Source organism: Grosmannia clavigera (genome assembly GCF_000143105.1).
Source record: "Grosmannia clavigera kw1407 unplaced genomic scaffold GCSC_113, whole genome shotgun sequence".
NCBI lineage: Eukaryota > Fungi > Ascomycota > Sordariomycetes > Ophiostomatales > Ophiostomataceae > Leptographium > Leptographium clavigerum.
In genome coordinates, this window is record NW_014040831.1 from 546,734 (window position 1) to 564,033 (window position 17,300).

At 57.9% G+C, this 17,300-nt stretch overlaps 4 protein-coding genes across 4 annotated transcripts; 2 read left to right on the forward strand and 2 right to left on the reverse strand.

The window, feature by feature from the left end:
• Positions 1 to 123: 123 nt before the first annotated feature.
• On the forward strand, positions 124 to 3,014 carry CMQ_3631 (retrograde regulation protein 2; the record flags this gene model as incomplete). The annotated part of the gene is made up of 5 exons (XM_014319569.1): positions 124 to 230; positions 290 to 1,858; positions 1,925 to 2,093; positions 2,700 to 2,762; positions 2,838 to 3,014. 5 exons carry the CDS (start codon positions 124 to 126, stop codon positions 3,012 to 3,014), a joined length of 2,085 nt encoding a protein of 694 aa, XP_014175044.1.
• Positions 3,015 to 3,739: 725 nt separating this feature from the next.
• CMQ_3305 (uncharacterized protein) lies at positions 3,740 to 7,540 on the forward strand (the record flags this gene model as incomplete). The annotated part of the gene is made up of 4 exons (XM_014319243.1): positions 3,740 to 3,833; positions 3,885 to 4,541; positions 4,748 to 4,851; positions 4,910 to 7,540. 4 exons carry the CDS (start codon positions 3,740 to 3,742, stop codon positions 7,538 to 7,540), a joined length of 3,486 nt encoding a protein of 1,161 aa, XP_014174718.1.
• A 592-nt stretch (positions 7,541 to 8,132) lies between these two features.
• On the reverse strand, positions 8,133 to 10,296 carry CMQ_3407 (tyrosinase precursor; the record flags this gene model as incomplete). Its single annotated transcript, XM_014319345.1, has 2 exons — positions 8,133 to 9,364; positions 10,002 to 10,296. 2 exons carry the CDS (start codon positions 10,294 to 10,296, stop codon positions 8,133 to 8,135), a joined length of 1,527 nt encoding a protein of 508 aa, XP_014174820.1.
• A 707-nt stretch (positions 10,297 to 11,003) lies between these two features.
• On the reverse strand, positions 11,004 to 14,876 carry CMQ_3277 (DNA-directed RNA polymerase 1 subunit beta; the record flags this gene model as incomplete). Its single annotated transcript, XM_014319215.1, has 1 exon — positions 11,004 to 14,876. One exon carries the CDS (start codon positions 14,874 to 14,876, stop codon positions 11,004 to 11,006), a length of 3,873 nt encoding a protein of 1,290 aa, XP_014174690.1.
• Between the last annotated feature and the right edge of the window lie 2,424 nt (positions 14,877 to 17,300).

Consider the following 17,300-nt stretch of genomic DNA (forward strand, 5'->3'; position numbering starts at 1 on the left):
ACCACCAACGTACATATTAAGCAGGAGCTCAGACGAGTTCCTACCTTCTCGACTCGATTTGACTCGACTCGACTCTTCTGACATCTTCAAGACATCTTCTTTCCATTGGCCCTTCACTTCACAATGCCTACCGCCGTCGATATCGTCACGCTCGATAATTTCGAGGACAAGCTCCCAAAGTGGAGTCCCGACGACATCAGCTATCTGCACGCACTTGTCGATATGGGCAGGTAAGCAGCAGTGCCCCTTCTCGCCCTCCCGTTTGTGTCTTGGCTGACCAGTCTGGCAGCAATGGGATTCGGTTCACGATCTCTGACCTGGCGCCGCCTTATACGCGCCTGCTGCGCTGCGTATATCGCGAGCGCGCAGGCATCTCGCTCTTCGATGCGCTGACCGCCAAGGGAGAGCAGCCCTCTAGCAGTGATGGCAGTCCACAGCAGCCAGCACTCAGTCTCCCCAAAGATACCATTCGGGACGTTGCCAACACGCTTGCCCGCTTCCAGCGCATAGCCCTCGACTTCGGTGTCCGCCCAGACCACATGGCTGTATTTGCGACCGAAGCCATGCGCCGAGCCAGCAACGCCGCCGAACTACTGGACTCCATCGGCGACAAAGCCCCCGGCCTGACCGTCCACGTGTTGGCGCCCGAGGTCGAGACGCTGTTTGGCTCCGCGGGTGCGCGTGCCGGGTTTGCGTCCGTCGAAGGCGGCCTCATGTTGGATCTGGGCGGCGGCAGCGTGCAGATATCGTATGTGGACTCGCGGCTGGGCGCTGGCTACGAGACTATGGCAGCACGTACTGGCCAGAGCATGCCCTACGGGGCTGCACGACTGACGCGGCTGGTAGTTGAGAGCCTGCCGACGGAGACGACGACGACAGCGACTTTGATGATGACGCCAGAGGCCAAGGCAAAGGCCGAGTCCGAGGCCACCGCTGCTGTGGCCCCTGCCTTGGCTGATGATTTGACGGCCGCATTGGCCCGTCTGCAGGAGCAGTTTTCCGATCGAGCAGCAGCTGCCTCTGCCAAGGGCTCGAGCAGCATTGATGTCTACCTCTGCGGCGGCGGCTTTCGTGGCTATGGCAGCATGTTGATGCACAACGATCCTGTGCAGCCGTACCCGATTCCGATCATGGCCGGCTACACGGTGTCGGGCGCTCTCTTCGGCGAGACACAACGCATGCGCCACATCAATCACGCCGAGGAGGGCAAAATCTTCGGCTTGTCCAAGCGGCGCCGCCAGCAGTTTGGCGCCATCGCCACTGTCGTGGACGCGCTCATCACCGCTCTTGCGCGCTCTCACCTGAACATCCGCACTGTCACATTCTGTGCCGGTGGCAACCGTGAAGGCGCCTTGATGCTGCGGCTCCCGCCGTCTATTCGCGAGACCGATCCGCTGGTCCTGTTGGCAGGCCCATCCGCCGCCACTACCGCCATTGCCGATAAACTACGATCTGCCCTCCCTGCAGCAGCATCCAGCGAACTGCTGTTGTCGCTTCTACCAATCATAGCATCCCGCATCTGGGAGCGCGGCGGTATAGACGCCGCCTCGAACGCCGCCGCCTCGCTTCACGACGCTGTACACCGCGATCCAGCCACACCTGGACTTCCACACCATGCACGCGCCGTGTTGGCCATTAGCCTGTGGGCGCGATGGGGCGGCAGCGTGGCGCCAACAGACACCAAGCTCCTAGACGGACTACGACATTTGTTGGGCGACGGCAGAGGCAGCAAGAGTCACGATGCTGCCGGCCTTGCAGACGACGCATTCTGGGCAGAGTATGTGGGTGGCGTTGCGGCAGTGCTGGCGCTCCTTTTCCCGGCAGGACCACCAAGTGCAGACGCCCTGAGTTCCGCTTTGTAAGATCAGACCAACAAGCGAATGCAAGCACTGGAAACCTAGTGCTGACTGCTAACCCTTTACAGATTGAGCGTATCCGTGGGCAAGACGCCCTCGGGCAAGAAAAACGCCATTGCTCTTCATGTTGCCGTGTCAAGCAGTCGGTCCATAGGATTAGACTTAGCCTCTGCGGTGGAAGACTGTTTCGGCGCAGTGGGCAAGCAGCACAAGAAGAGCATCAAGCTAAGTACTAGTGTAAGCAAGACCGCGAATTGATTGATGGACGAGGTCGCATATGCTTCAGCTTTTTGCACACAATGCTTGTTCAGACGCGCCGACAAAATGCGGTCAGACGTGGCATCCAGCAGTGCCACATCCTCGATCTGCATGTCAGGCGAGACATACGACGAAGGAAGCGTCATTCCTTCGCACCCGGAACGGACAGGGGAGGCTGTACGTGGATTAGTCAGCGGCAAGTAGGCTGAGACGAGACGAAAATATTTTATACACCAATCCACCCTATAGAGTGAGTACTTGCACAGTTTGCATTCGTATACGCGTAGGCACGTAACGTATTATACGTCTTACATAAGCAGCGGAAGTTATGACAGCCGGACGTTTGTGCATTTGGGCAGCTCTGTGCATACGATTAGAACGATACGGTTGGGAAACCACGATCGACAAGCACTTGGCAACCTGCCAGAACTGGAGCAGCGCAATGACGTATTTTACGAGTACTTTGTAGACCAGAGCTGTAATTTGCTCGTATTTGGCAGCGGAGCCGTAAACTTCCCAATTGCGGTCCACGAAAAGACACTCTCGAATACGGAGCAGAATGGCACATTCAGGCTTTGCGCACAGCCACAACCACGAGCGCCTATCGAAGACGCGGCGACGATGGACGGCTACGAGTACTCGTACGCCGTAAGCGAGCTACGGGTGCTGCCCGCAAAGAGCGGGCGACGTGCATGCGATATCGCATGTTTGAAGTAATAATAGCTACTGCAGCTCAAGCTTATTCGCTCAGAGGCCGCTTGGCCACAAGCAGCGGGTCGGGCGGTGCTGGGAGGATCTAGAGGTGTGGACGACGGCAAGGGAGGATGGCAGCAGTCCGTCCCGTTAATCTTACAGCAAGCCGGACCGTCATCAGCCTCACCAAGAGCCCCAGGCGTCTAGTGGCCACGCTGGTGCTTTGTCCCGAAACAGCTGATCCCTTGCTGTTTTGATCCGGTAAAGGATCGAGTGTGGAGAGAGCAGATTGGTGGCCATTTGCGCGAGACCTGGGCTCTATGACGTGGTCGGATTGGGAAGGCCTGCTCTGCGCCTTAGGGGTTGTATGGTACCGTCGTCTTATTCGCAAGAGGCACCTTGTTGCCCCGGGCCAGAGCACCCCTATTGTGTCCTGTGCCCCGCGGCATATGAATACATCGACGGCCACCACCTCTGCGCTCTTCCAAACGACTGCACACTAACATCTTACCCGCTCTTCTGTGGCGAGTGGGTCTTGTATGAGATCTAGCGGTTTCGACCCAAAAAACCTAACGGCAAGTTGCAATTTTACCCGTACCTCGTACGAAGTACAGAGTACTCCGTACTATCCAGTGCTTTGAAAAGGGTCGCCCCCCCATCGTCCAAGATTCTAGGAACAGTCCGTGGTCCCCGAGACGCGCGTCCTATACCACGACACAGAAGGCAAAAAGGAGACAGTCACCAAACGAAAGCGCTGGAGAAAGACCGACAGCCCCGCGACTTCCGGCAACACGAATCAGAAGCAGCTCGTCCAGTTAAATACGGAGTACTAGGCACTTTGTGTTCTGGCCTGACCCGGCACCTGCATCCTCACGCCGTGATCGTTCACCAGCCACGCAACAGGCAACGTGCAACGGCCGGCTTGACCTAAAATGGCTTCTCCCAGTGAGTACGAGCAGCTGACACGAGACGTGTCTGGCATCCTGTTGTTGCCGCTTCCTCCGAAGGCGGTGCAACACCCGGCCAGTCTGGCCCGTATGCTGTCCTATTGCCGGCGGCCTTGCTGACAAGACACAGTGCCGGCACCCACCAGTGCTCCTCCTCCGCCTCCTCTCACTCACAGCTCTCCCACGCTGCCTCCCGGCTATGAGTACGATGACCTTTCAGTGTCGGACCTAGTTGGAAGCCTGTCCCTGTCGTCGGCACCACAGCTTCCTCCTCTTGATTACTACTCCAGTCCGGAGCAGCAGCAGGAGCAAGAGCAAGAAGAACCAGGAGAATTTGACGAACAAGACGAACAGGAAGAACAAAAACCAGAAGAACGACAGGCGGTACCGAAATTCCCCGAAGACTACCTGCCGTCGCCTACTCGCTCGGCACCGGCACCACCTCTTCCGTTCGAACCGATCCTGATCGGGCCCCCCGGCCCCCAGAAGAGGCACCAGCTGCACCAGTTATGTCGCCGCCATCGCCGCCACCTGCTGTCCAGACAGAGGGCCCGACAGTGCTGCGTAAGACTCGGGGCAGTCAGGGATATGTCAGGGCTGTCGGAGGAAGCGGCCCGCAACAAGGCACCGAGGTTCAATGCGGTCTCCGGGCCGCTGCACCTGTTCAAGTCGCAGGCTCGCGGGCGGTCTCCATCGGAAGCCGAGAAGCCGCGGGGACGCAGCGTTTCGGCGCAGCCGCCAGAAACAGGCACCCAGTCAGGCGCTCAGCCACACGCCGGCACACCTCGTTTCGATCGTCGGAGGCAAGACGTCCCCGTTCCCATTCAGCACATTCCAGCGAGGGTAGCAGCGCCAACAGCCTGCATGCGAGCCTCGCGACGGCAGCCCTTCGGCGTCGCAGCTGGCTGCCCGGCAACGGCAGCATCAGCAGTCTCGGCAGCTTTGGCGGCCTTGGCAGCCTCAGTGTCAATATCAGCAGTGCACGGTCGCGAGCAAGCTCAAAGGGACCGCCGCCACCGCCGCCAGCAGAGGCGTGGGTGCTGACGGCCGACTCGACGGCCGAGTACAACGTGGAATATTTGCTGAGCAGAGAGAGGGTGAGTTCTGATTCTGGTTTTGGTTCCTTCTTATTGAAGCTATGCTGACTCTCGACAGGTGCCTGAGCTCTGGGACGAAGGTGGCACACTTTTTATCTTCCTGGCGCCACGCGACAGCGGCAAAGAGGCGTCGTTCCGGGTGCGTGCATCGATCATCAGTGAGAGTCCGGTGCTCATCGGCATGGCGCTGGCAGAAACAATGTCGCCAGTCAGCATACGTTCGCCAGCGCGCAGCTTCAGTGGACGCGATTCGCTCTCGGCAGCCGACGCCCACCGGATAGTGTCACCGGGATCTCCGGCCGATTCGGACATGGGCGATGCGATGGCGCTGTATCTGCCGGTGGTCAGCAGCAACCCGGGCGAGCGGACGAGCGAGCTGGAGCAGCTCCTGCCGGTGCGCAACCTCTTTGCGCTGCTCACGGGCCAGCCTCTGGTGGCTACACACAGCACGCCGACGGCCTTCTCGGTTCTGCTGCAGGTGGCAGCACTGCTGCGGGAGTTTGAGTTTGGAGTGGGCAGCAGCGCGGGCAACGGGTCGTTTGGCAGCAGCGGGTCGTTTGGCGAGGCCGTGGACCTGTGCCTGGGCTTCTACCTGGAGCGGGAGGGTCTGATGGACGTGCGGCACAGCCGAGAGAAGACGCTGGAGGCGCTCGTGCTGGGCGAACAGCTGCGGTTCTGGCCGCTGTACAACGAGGCGTTCTGCCACGCCGTCGGCAAATACCCGGCGATGCGCGAGACGCTGCGAACGTCGCCACTGTGGCAGCAGCTGTCGGGCAACACGCGGCTGCGGCTGGAACGAGCCCATCTCGATCTGCTCTCGCGACAGCACAGCGTCAACATGCGGATCGAGCAGTTTGATTTTCCCAGCCTGTTTTCCGGCACCGGCAACTCCACCTCCAACGACGCCTACCGTGGACTGCGTTTCAAGAACTGGCGTACGTCCTTTGCCGACATGCGTTCGTTTGTGCTGCGACACTACAAGTCGCGTTTTGGCAGCTGGCCGCCCAAAGCGAGCAGTCGGCGCAATCCCTTCAGCGAGAGCGGACTCAACCGACTCGTCCTGCGCACGCTCTACACCGATCTCTGCGCCGTCTACGATCTGTTGGTCGACCGCTCGTCCTTTACGCCGCGTGTCAGCGAGGACAACGCCGTGGCCACGTTTGCCGTCCCACCTGACAGCGGCCTGGCTCCGGCCCACCATCACCAGCATCCACATCTTCACCATCGCCATGCCACCAGCACGGCCTCAACGGCGACCACGGCGACCACGGCGACGAGCTCAACCTCGACCTCGACCGCGGCCACGCCCACCTCGGCCTCTCTGGCGGCAGCCCGGCTTCCCGAGATCGAGAACGCGATGATGGCTCTGCGGCAGATCTTGGCCGAGTTTGACGAATCGTCGCCGCCCGTGCTGCCACCCATTCCCTACGATACGCCACTGCTGCCGTCTATGACTGCCGTCCTGCCGACGTACGGCGAGATGTCGGCCAGAGACCAGGCGCGCTTCGACCGTGGCATCAAGGAGGCTCAAATGCAGTCAGTCCTGCGCATGTCGCACAATGCCGACGCTGACTGTCCGGACTCGTCGACCTTCCTGGCCGCCTTTGAAGCCTTTGAGCTGCGCGAAGCCCGTCGCGGCAAGTCGGGCGCCGAGCTGGCCGAGATGCGCATCGGTCACTGGCTGTTCCTGTATGTCGTGCTGCAGAGCATGCCCATCCTGGTGGTCGACGCTCCGGGCTTGAACCACACCGACGGTGTCGAGTACTTTCTCTGTGAGCCGTCGCAAGGCCGTCCGCCCTGGGTCGAGGATGCCGGTGAGGTTCGCAAGGCCTGGTTCCAGACCGCCGGAGGAGCCGGGCCGCTGGTTGAGCTGTCGGCCGACGTGCTGCTGTATTCGGTCGAGGCCACGTACCACCGCTCGCACTGCTGGCTGGCCGCCCAGAAATGGCTTGGCGACGCGAGAACGGGCAAGGGATTTAACTCTGGCGCTGCCGGAGCCGAAGCCGGTTTTGTGCCGGAACCGCCCAGCAGGATCGAGGCAAACGACGATGCCGACTCCGACTTTCACATGCCGGATCTGCCGCGGCCCTATTATCTCGCCGGCTCCATGTCTGTTCCGGACTTGCCTCGCTTTATCGACTCGGGATCGCCTTTGGAGCCGCAGTCGGCCACGACCACCTCATACTCCGCCTCATTCGCCGCGCCGCTCGATCTACCGACGCCAACCTCACCCCAAGACCGGTCCGGCAGCCCGGTGATGATGTCCCGGACCAGCACCGACCCGCTGCCCAACATACAGCTGCAGGTGCCGCGGCAGCGCGCAAACTATGGCGAGCTGCAGGAACGCGCCAATCTGCGACACGCCAGCATCGGCTGGGCGCTGGAACCGGTCAAGATCAGCGATGTCGACATGCTTCCGCTGCAGCAGCCGCAGCAACAAGAGCAGCTGGACCCGGAGCCGCTACAGCAGTTCCAGCAGTCTCAGCAGCTACCGCAGCTACAGCAGCCGCAACAGCGCGGCCTGATGGTGCCTCCACAGGCACGGCGCGTTGCCTCGGCCGGCAACCTGCGCGTGAATACGGGCAGCGATTCCCTTGTCAACACGGGCAGCACGTTTGACGACATCCTGGGTGGCATGGACAAGACGGAGAAGAAAAACAAACGGAAGTCGTTCCTCCCATTCATGTGAGAGGGCAGACAGCAGAAGCCTGTATCTGGGGAGGAGGGGGGCTTTTCCAGCTTTCATAATTTACGAGTGGACGATATGGGCAGCATACTAGTTTGGCACAAAACCGTCTCTGTTTTCTGTCTTGTTTTTAGCATCAACGGCGCAATAGTGAAAGGGCTAGTTTGCATTGAAATAGCGCCGTCTACTATCTAATATCCTACTACTATGGCTTATACTAGGAACCGTGCGTTCTGTGATCTTGGCAGCCCAACACGTTATAAGCTCGGCCCGCTCACCATTCCTCCACGTACGGCCATAGATACTGGAAAGCACGGGATCCCGTCCGCTCTCCCCTAGTTAAACCAGTAATCGGCGGATTAGTAGTTGGGTCGGTGACGACCAGCGAATACCCGCTGCTGTACGTTTTTTGTCAGTGGGGAGGGAAAATCTTTTTTTTGTTATAATATTTCCAGTATCACTGTATGTCCCGTAATCATTTCTATTATATTGCCTCACAATATATCTATACAACAAGCGGCATATTGCAAATCAAATAAAGAAGTGAGGCCATTGGCATCATGCAACATCAAGGTAACAAAGACACTAAAGTGCATCAACTCAATGTAAAATGGACCGCAATATCACCCCATCGAGGTAGCTCGTTGGCCTTTGACGGGACTTGTACCACAGAGCTCACCACCGTGATGCTGAGTTCACTTGCATCTTTGGGCACAACGGCTTCACCACCTGTAGTTGCAACAGCATACTTCAAGTTGCGTCCAAGGTATGGCTGTACCACTTCCGGCTCCAAGCTTGCCAATTCTCCACTCCCAACCCGCTGTGCCAAGGGCAAGGTCAACGGCACCGTTCCAAAAGCGTGGCTGTCTTTCATGTCCATGCCCGTCATAGCACTTGCAGGAGACGCAAACACGCCCATTGTCCCCACAAGGTTGGGGGCATACGCCCACGATCTCGTATCCGTTGATACGTTGCCCAGAAATATGTGCACAAGAAATGCTCCTCCAGTGGCTTCCTTCCTCGTACGAATGTTGACCAGCCATTCCCGGTAATGGCCATCTGCGATAAGTGACTGGGGCATCGACTGTGGCGAATCATAACTGTGCGGCAATATTGGCTTTGTCTGTACGTTAGTGCAGTTTTTCACCTCATGTTCCATCCGTTCTTTTTGCCTTGGGCCTGTCCACCGTCTCGTCGTCTGCGCCATCGTTCTTTCTGTCACCCCCTCATCCTCCTCTCCGACTACTCCAAGCATTGCCGGGCTGGATTTTCCGTACAGCTGGTTGATGAGTGCCTTCACCTGTGATTGAGTCGTGGCATTAGCCACCGTCAGGCTCGACCTGGGAAAATCCACCATGTCGTCGTATGTATATCCGAATACGCCAAAGTCTCTGACGGTATCTGAAGTCCAAAACGTGCCGTTTGTACTGGAGTAAAAAGGCGTTAGCGCCGTCTTCGAGTCTTGGATCTGTCCTGTGGATGTCGTGAAGCTATTGGAGGTTGCGGCTGTGGGCTTGATCCATGAGTCCGGGTACAGTATCTGCCACAGAGCGAAAGCTCGATCGACCATGGAGTGATGCAGGAAAAAGATAGGGTCAAAAGATGAGAACGGAATCCAGGACATGTGCCCCTGAAGACCGGCGAGGCTGTGTATGGTGTCGTGCAAAGATTCCAGAGAGTCGTATTTCCCGCTATCAGATGGCGGAATCCACGCTTTGTTACTAAAGTTACCATAGGAATCGTAATTTGAAAATAGGTTATAGAGCCTCTGCTGGATGGACTCGAAGTTTCTGTTCAGGGCCAGAGCAACCAATGTATCATTGGAGCCTGCTGAGGAATTGCTGGTGGTCGGTGCTCGGACGGTAGTGAGCCACAGATCATACTAACAATCTATCAGCCGAAGAATTCGCAGGAGCAGTGGAAGACTGTCACGAACCGGATCTTCAATGAATATGGTAGCGTTCAGGGGCTTAAACAAATATGTATACAGAGGATTTGTAATCTCCTGCAACCCGTTGGGGCCGGTCACGTTGATGTAGGGGCTCGCTCCCACGCAATCTGGAAGAACACCCTCTCCAGATGGTGGCTGGGCCGCCCAGTCCATGTATGGTATTCGGAAGTTGACAGCAGCCCTTTCGTATTTCGACCTTGTGGTGTCTTCCGAGTATAAGGAAGCAATGTACTGTACTAGAGTGTATAGAACTTGCTGTATCTTGTAAGAATGGTCTGTATCTTGAAGAGGTCGAAGAAGACCCTTACCTCATACAGAGCAAGATAAGGACGGTGCCATGTCAAGAAGAGTATGGATGCATGTGTGCAGTAGCCGGTGTTTTCGTTTCCTGCCGTGGCCGGGACACCATTCCATTCGATCCATGGTACCCCGTGGATGCCTATTTGCCAAGTCAGACTCTTCTCGCTCGTACAGGACAAGACCGTCCGAGCTCTAGCGAGGAGATAGACATACCTGCGACTTGGTAGTACGAGAGCAGCTGATTCTGGTCCACGTACTGCATCATGTTAAGTCCCAACATATACAATGTCCACAAATCCGGGTCCTGCTCCAGCTTTCGGATCTCCTGCCTCACTGCAGTAGTGTTAGTGGCATGAAGGATATTGCCTACAACATAGGGAGTGGCAGTATCCCGTAGCTGTATGTGGCTCTGGAACAGGTGATGATCGACTTCGAAGCCGTAGTCGTACATCTGACTCGCGACCGGTGTGGCCAAGCGAATAAGGATGATCGAAAGCAGGACGAGCATGGTAGCTATCGGATATCGGCTGGGTGCTGGACAGGTTGGAAGAAAAACAACAATTTCCGTTATCTTTACTGAGGTCGGATACGGGACCAAAAGTAAATGTGATGTATCTTGTAGTGGACAAAGAAAGCAAACCAAATTTTTTTTTTATTTGCTGAGAGGCAGACGATGACGCCTGTAAGAGGGGACGGAAACAAAAGCGGAAGGAGCAACCGACAATAATTCGAGCAGATGAGGAAGGAGTGACAGTTGTCACCGGCGCCGAGCAAAAATGGGAACAGCAGAATCGGGAACTGTATCTCGTATATACGACTCCCATCTCAAGCCGAATCTGCAAAAAAGGGCGGACTCAGCTCTGGGAACTGGTCCGATGCGAGAAACAAGGCGACGGCACGAGACGCAAACAGAAGCAGTGTCCCACGAGCTGACGACAAGCCTTGCTCCATATCCCGTCGGCTGCACGCGTCATATCAAAGCGAGACAGGGCGGGAAGTTCTGGTGCAACGATCCCATTTCCTCTACCAGGCGCGACGTGCGCGTTCTGCCGTCGTACAAGCACACTCTTCTATGACCAGAAAGCACGACTACTCAAAAACAAAGCCTCGGTCCGTCCCAGAGAGCGAGATGGAGCACGGAAACGCCCAAGAAAGATATCGTACCATCGTGCGACATGTCCTATTTTCTTCTCTCTCCTTTCTGCCCTCTTCCCTCTACTTTGCAAGCACCGACTGGGGCAGCTTCTGCACCCGGGTGCCGTCCCAGGCTGCCGGCTGCAGCGGTCCCCGACGAGCCGCATCGCCGGGATCGACACGGTACTTGAGCTTGACGCCCATGGCTGCCAGCTCCACATCGAGGTACTTGAGCGCGCCGGGCACGACGACCTGCGTGGTCTCAGCACCGCCCATCCATTGCGTGCCGTGGCCGTCCTCCCAGATCTCCTCGTTGGCCAGATGGCTGAGGATGTCCATACCGGCAATGTTCTTGGCATCCTTGGCATCCTTGGCATCTTTCGCATTTTTGGCACTTTTGGCGCCCTGGCCGGCTGCCATGGCCTTCTCCTGCGCCTCGTACAGATCCTCAACCCGGGTGGCGCATCGTCGGCAGCGCACAGCGTTCACGCCCTTGCGCTTGCCAATGAACGGCGACACGGTCGGCTGGACCGATAGGAACGAGCCGCACTGGCGACAGATCCACGTGCGCGAGTAGTCAGAGCAGTTCAACAGGCGGTCCTGCAGCAAAAAGGCGGTGCCGTGGGCCAGCAGAGCGTCGCGCTCCATCTCGCCCACACGGATGCCACCACCACGCTTCCGGCCCTTGATCGGCTGTCCCGTCGTCGGGACGACTGGTCCTGTCGTGCGCACCTGAAACTTGTCGTTGACCATGTGTCGCAGCCGCTGGTAGTAGACCACGCCAATATAGATATCGGCCTCCAGCTCCTCGCCCGTGATGCCCGAGTACATCGGCTCGTTGCCGTGATAGTTGAAGCCGGCCTTCATCAGCTGGTGCCCAAAATAGTCGCCGGCCGTGTTGTCCTCGTCGAACTGGAAGGGCGTCGAGTCCTGTGCGAGTCCGTGTAGCGCGCCCGCCTTTCCGGCCAGCGATTCGATGAACATGCCGATGGTCATACGCGACGGAAACGCGTGCGGGTTGATGATCACCTCCGGCTGCAGTCCCGACTCGGTGAAGGGCATGTCGACCGTCGGCCATTTCTGCGAGCACACACCCTTTTGTCCGTGACGCGACGAGAACTTGTCGCCAATCGTCGGTGACCGGGGAATCCGCAGCTTGACCGAGATCGTCTGCAGCAGCTCGTTGCCGTTCTCGTTGCCGATCAGCCGCACCTCCTCCACGTACGCATCCTCGCCGTCCTTGTACTTCTCGTAGTGCGTCTGGCCGTCCCGGTTGACCAGCGTGCCGTCGTAGTCCGCCGACACCGTGTGCCACGCCACCAACGGATCGCCCATCTTAACGCGCATCCCGATATACGGGAGCCCGTCGTCGTCTAGCAGACCGCGCACCTGCCCGCTGACAAAGGCCCCGGGCGCAAAACCAAACATCTTGCCGACGTGCTTGGCTGACCGTGTGCGCGAGTCGTCCTTGAGTGTGATCTTCTTCGTCTTGTACACCGAGCCGTGTCCGAAGCCGCGCTCGTGCGCCGACTTGTTGATGATCATCGCGTCGTCCATGTCGTAGCCCGTGTACGAGATCACCGCCACCACCACGTTGGTCCCGTTCGGGAAGTTGTCGAAGCCGTATGCGTTGTGCAGTGGTGCCCGCACAATCGGCGTCTGGCCCGTCTGCAGCCGGTACGTCTTGTTGTCTGTCCGGTGTGCCAGCGCTGTTCCCGGCGTGCCCATCGTCTGCTTGCCCATCTGGCACTGGTACATATTGCGTGGCGACTGGTTGAAGTCCGAGAACGGCGTCATGTTCGCCAGGATCGACAGCATGTTGGTCGGGTCCAGCTCCACGTGCGTCGTCTGTCCCGAGATCACCTCCTGCTCCCGCACCGCGATCGACATGTACGGCTGCTCCTGAGGGCCCACAAAGTCCTCCTTGTCCAGCGCCAGGTATTTGACCGGCCGCACCATCCGCGATGGCGCCGATGCCATGTACACGCCCGGATATGACCCGCCGTTGGACTGTGGCACGTAGCCGATCTCGAGCTCGGCCGGGATGTTGTGCGAGCCCTCCACCTTCCAGTGCCGCAACGTGTCCGCTATCCGCTTCGCCTCCTTGGGCGAGCACCAGCCGACAACCCGGCCGTCCAGCATCACCACCACGCTCTCCTCCGTCGACGCCGACGACAGACTCACTGCTCCCAGCTCCGTCACGATCGCGTCCACCGCCGACGCGTCAATCGTCCCTGTGATGATCCGGCACTTGTGCGCCAAATGGTTCAGCAGTCCACATGGAGATCCGTCAGGTGTGTGGACCGGACACAGGAAACCCCAGGACTCGGGCAGGAGCTTCCGCACCGTCGTCGTCTTCAGCTGCGCGAAGAAGCTGCCACGATGGATCATTCGGAAGTGGCTCAGGAAACGCAAAAAGTTGAGCTTCTCCGCAACGACTGTGAAGCCAGACACCTGCTGCAGATCCAGACCCGACGCGCTGATCAGGTTGCCCGTCGACAGGAAATACTCCAGCGCATTGCCAATGTTCTCGTTGGACCGCCGGAAGACCGCGGCCTGGAAGTCTCGTGCAAACGCCTCGGTCGTCATCGTGTTTGTCGGGTATCGTCGCCAGTAGTCGCGCAGCGCCCCGCGGAGGCTGACCGAGAGAAACTCGTCCAGCTTCTCCTTCAGGATCTGCCCGTACAAAAAGCCACCCAGGAGAACCTCCTGATTCTGCACCGCATCCGGGTTGTCGACCGCGCAGTCGCCCGCCACAAGAGCATACAGCTTGCGGATCATGAAGATGAGCATACGGAACTTGTCTGCATCTTGGGCCTCGGTCACGTCCATGTTGCCTAGGTGCACCAGCACAATCTTGCGCAGGAACTCCGTGCCGACGTCGTAGTTGGACATGGTTGTCGGAACTCCCAACACCACTCTGAACTTCTCGCCGAGATACGCCCGCGTCGCCGACTTGCTGTACAAGCCGTAGAACTCGTACGTGCGCAGCAGCAGCTCGACACGGTCCGTAAGATACGTGTTTTCCGCCCCCTTGGAGTTGGCTGGGCCGACGATCGCCTCGAAGATCTCCCGGTCGTTCGTCTCCACCAGCGCCTTGAGGATCATCATCACCGGAATGAGAAACTCGTTTTTCCTCCACGAGAACCGGAATGTGATGTTGCCGTCCTTCAGGTAGTGCAGAACGTTCGTCTGGGAGGTCTCGTCCGGCCTGACCGACCGTGTGATGATGCCGTACGGCGTGTAGGCTGCGCCACGGTTCTGGAAGCTGGGCCGGTTGATGGCGTGGGGAAAGTTGCGCCGGCCCACCTGCAGGAGACGGATGATCTTCTCAATACCATTGACGATAAAGTAACCGCCCAGCTCCTCCGACTCCTCTTTCCGCTCCACTAGCGCTGCAGGCGAGAGACCCTCCAGGTGACACCGGTTCGACTTGACCATGATGGGCACCTGGCCGAGATCACGCACAACCTCAACTGGGTCGCCATTGTTGATGCGGTACTCAAATGTCGCCATCAACTTACCGCGATACGTCGAGTGGCGCTCTCTGCACTCGGCAGGGAGAATCTCGCGGTTCTTGGCAAACTTGTTGGTGGCCGGCACGTAGCACTTCTGCAGACTCACATCCTTGTACCGGATGTGCAGCTGGTTTCGTTCCTCCGGCAGCATTCTGTCGTCGCCATCGAGGAACACCTTGGTGCCAATGTCGGCGATGCCATGGCCAATTAGGCTCGCTTCCGCCCCCGTGCCTTCCACACTGCCGTTCTTAAAGACGGCATTAAACGACTCGATGTGTGGGTTGACCGCCAGTTGGAGGAGAGGGTAGGCGGACTGGTCTGTCGGAGGGGTTCGGAAGAGCTTTTCACGACGGAGGGTGTGGTACTCGTGATCCCATGTCGTGTTTGTGGGTGGCTGCCTTCGTTTGGCGACAGCCATAGTGTCTGTTCCATGCATTAGCCAATGGGGCAAGGAGAACAAGCGACCAGACCGCTACATTGAGCAACGCCGTGCCTCATGGTCGCGGAGGCCGTTTGTTTCGGCGCCGCAAGAAAGCCTACCTGTGACGCAAAAACGGGCTGAAAATACAATTCTCGGCCGTCAGTTACAGGGGCGCAGAAGCGGCTATTGTCATCAACGCATCAGGTGTCCTGCCAAGCGAGTGGGATCCAGATTAGTCGAGCGAGAACTGCGGTGGTGACGAGATGTGCAAATCCAGGATGCTCTTTTTCCTGGCTTTTTTTTCTTTATCGATCGAACTTTTTTTTGGTTCCACTGTGGATACAGACGGCCACAGCCAATCAACAGCGACCGATAAAGAGCCACCCTCCACGTGATCCTTTAACGGTGTAGGACCCGTTTTCCGTGGGGCAAGTATCTTAAGATAATACTGGATTTCTGTAACAGCCGAGTTGGGCTGTGGCATCGTACACCAGACCGTTAAACGATGTTTGGTCGTGGCCGTTTTGATGTACCTCGGACCTTCCGAGATGTCTTATTGTTGGCCTTCCGCGGTCCACAAGCAAGGGCTATAGTATCGACCAGCGAATCGGCGCATAGGCCAGCCAGGCCGTTGGCCCCGTGTGGCTTCTCTTGCTGCGGCCATCTGTTTCTTGCATCGTCATGCGTGTTCATAAAAGAGATTGCAGAAGCACTCCACCGCACACTAACAGAGACTGGTCTGAGTCGGTCCGAGGGAGACTGGGTGTCCTTAACTACCGGGCAGGGAGGGAGCCGAGCTGACCACCCCTCAGGGTCGTTGCGCGAGACACACGTATCGTACTATGTACGCAGGCTGGACCTTTGAAGTGACCCTACCCCATTCCGTTCCTTGCAGTGCCCAACGACCGACGCAAAAGCGCAGAACCGGCAGCAACGCCCAACCTTGCCAGAATTGCCTGGTCGTCGTTGGCCGTCTTACACGGCCATGCGGTGACGAGTTCTGTCATCGTCGTTCTGTTTTGGCTGTTGGGCGCAATTGCAGTCGAGTCTTTGGCCTGCTTGCCATTGTCATGTCGGAGCCAGCTGCCGGCTGTCAACGGGCCACTAGGGTGAGACGGCGGCCTGGCGTTCATGCTTGTCACTCTCCCTCGCTCCTGTTTCCCGGCAAGGCTCGTTTCCCACCAGACCATTGGCTGCCCATCGCTCTGAAGACGATCCACCACAGGCGTGGACCGTCCAATCGGACGCAGCTCTCCGGCCGTTTCAATGGCTTGGGTGGCTGCTGCTCGACAGCTGGGCAGCACTGGACTAGGCCGCCGTCTTCGCGACCGTCAACAGGCAAAGGTGAGAGAGCAGGGGCTAAATAGACAACACGGAGAGCGAACCAAAACAAACAGCTGCAGTATATATAAATCAATGCGGCCTGCCCTCGCTGCTCAGGCAAGCAATCGCTTAGCTGTTCCTCCGTAGCTTCCTTTCCTAGCATCCAAGCTGCTGATATTGCATGCATATCTTGCAACGGCCCATCGCTGCTGCCATCCCGTGCAGCCAGCTCCCAGCAAGGTACTGTCAGCCTAGTGTCCTTTCCCCATCCAGCAGTCCCCGCGCCTTTTTACCTTATTTACGCCCCGGAAGCCTTCTATTTGTGCTTGCTGTCCTCCTGTCTTCTGCTACTCCCGCTCAGCTGCTTTTTGCCATCCCCCTTCTTCTCCTGCGTCCAAGTTTCAGCCAGCTTCCATTTTCGCCATACCCCCAAACCATCAACGACTAAACCTCAGACGAGCTTAGACTTGCATCCCAGCATCACTTGTCCGTTCCTGTCCCGCGCGGTTGCTGGCATAGGTCCTCGTCTTTGGCCTCCCATCGGTCCCGTGCCGATACCAGTTTTACTATTTCTAGCCCTCTCAGATCGGCGCCCTGTCACAGCCGCTAAGCAGCGCGCGAACCTCAATTCTTCCTACCCTCCCGCTACACATCGGATCTTGAACCCCAATACAGCACCCTGGTCTGTGGTCCCAGCCAATCTAGCCGCTGCCTTGTCATTCAGCGCTCTTTATTCCCCGACAGAGACGGCAAAGACAGCAGAAACAGACGGCCACAAAGCAGGAAACAAAAAGAAGAAGAAGAATCTTAGAACATTACGCATGAGGACCGTGAGCAGGGAGCGGATAAAAACTTCATATACAGAGGCCGGGCTACGAGTACTGCTACGGACCAGAACACTGTGGGGTGTGTGTGCCGCAGCAGAAACGCTGCTGAAAGTGGGGAAGCGCTTTCTCTTGTCCTCCAACCCCGTTCCGTCACCTTTCATCTCAATCTTGTACGCTCGCGCCACTGCAGCCGCCACTGATCACTGATTTGGATCTCTTTGCACCCCTCTTTATTCCCTGCTTGCCAAACCTGCATCGTTTCCGCAACGACTCGCGCCAGAATACTCTC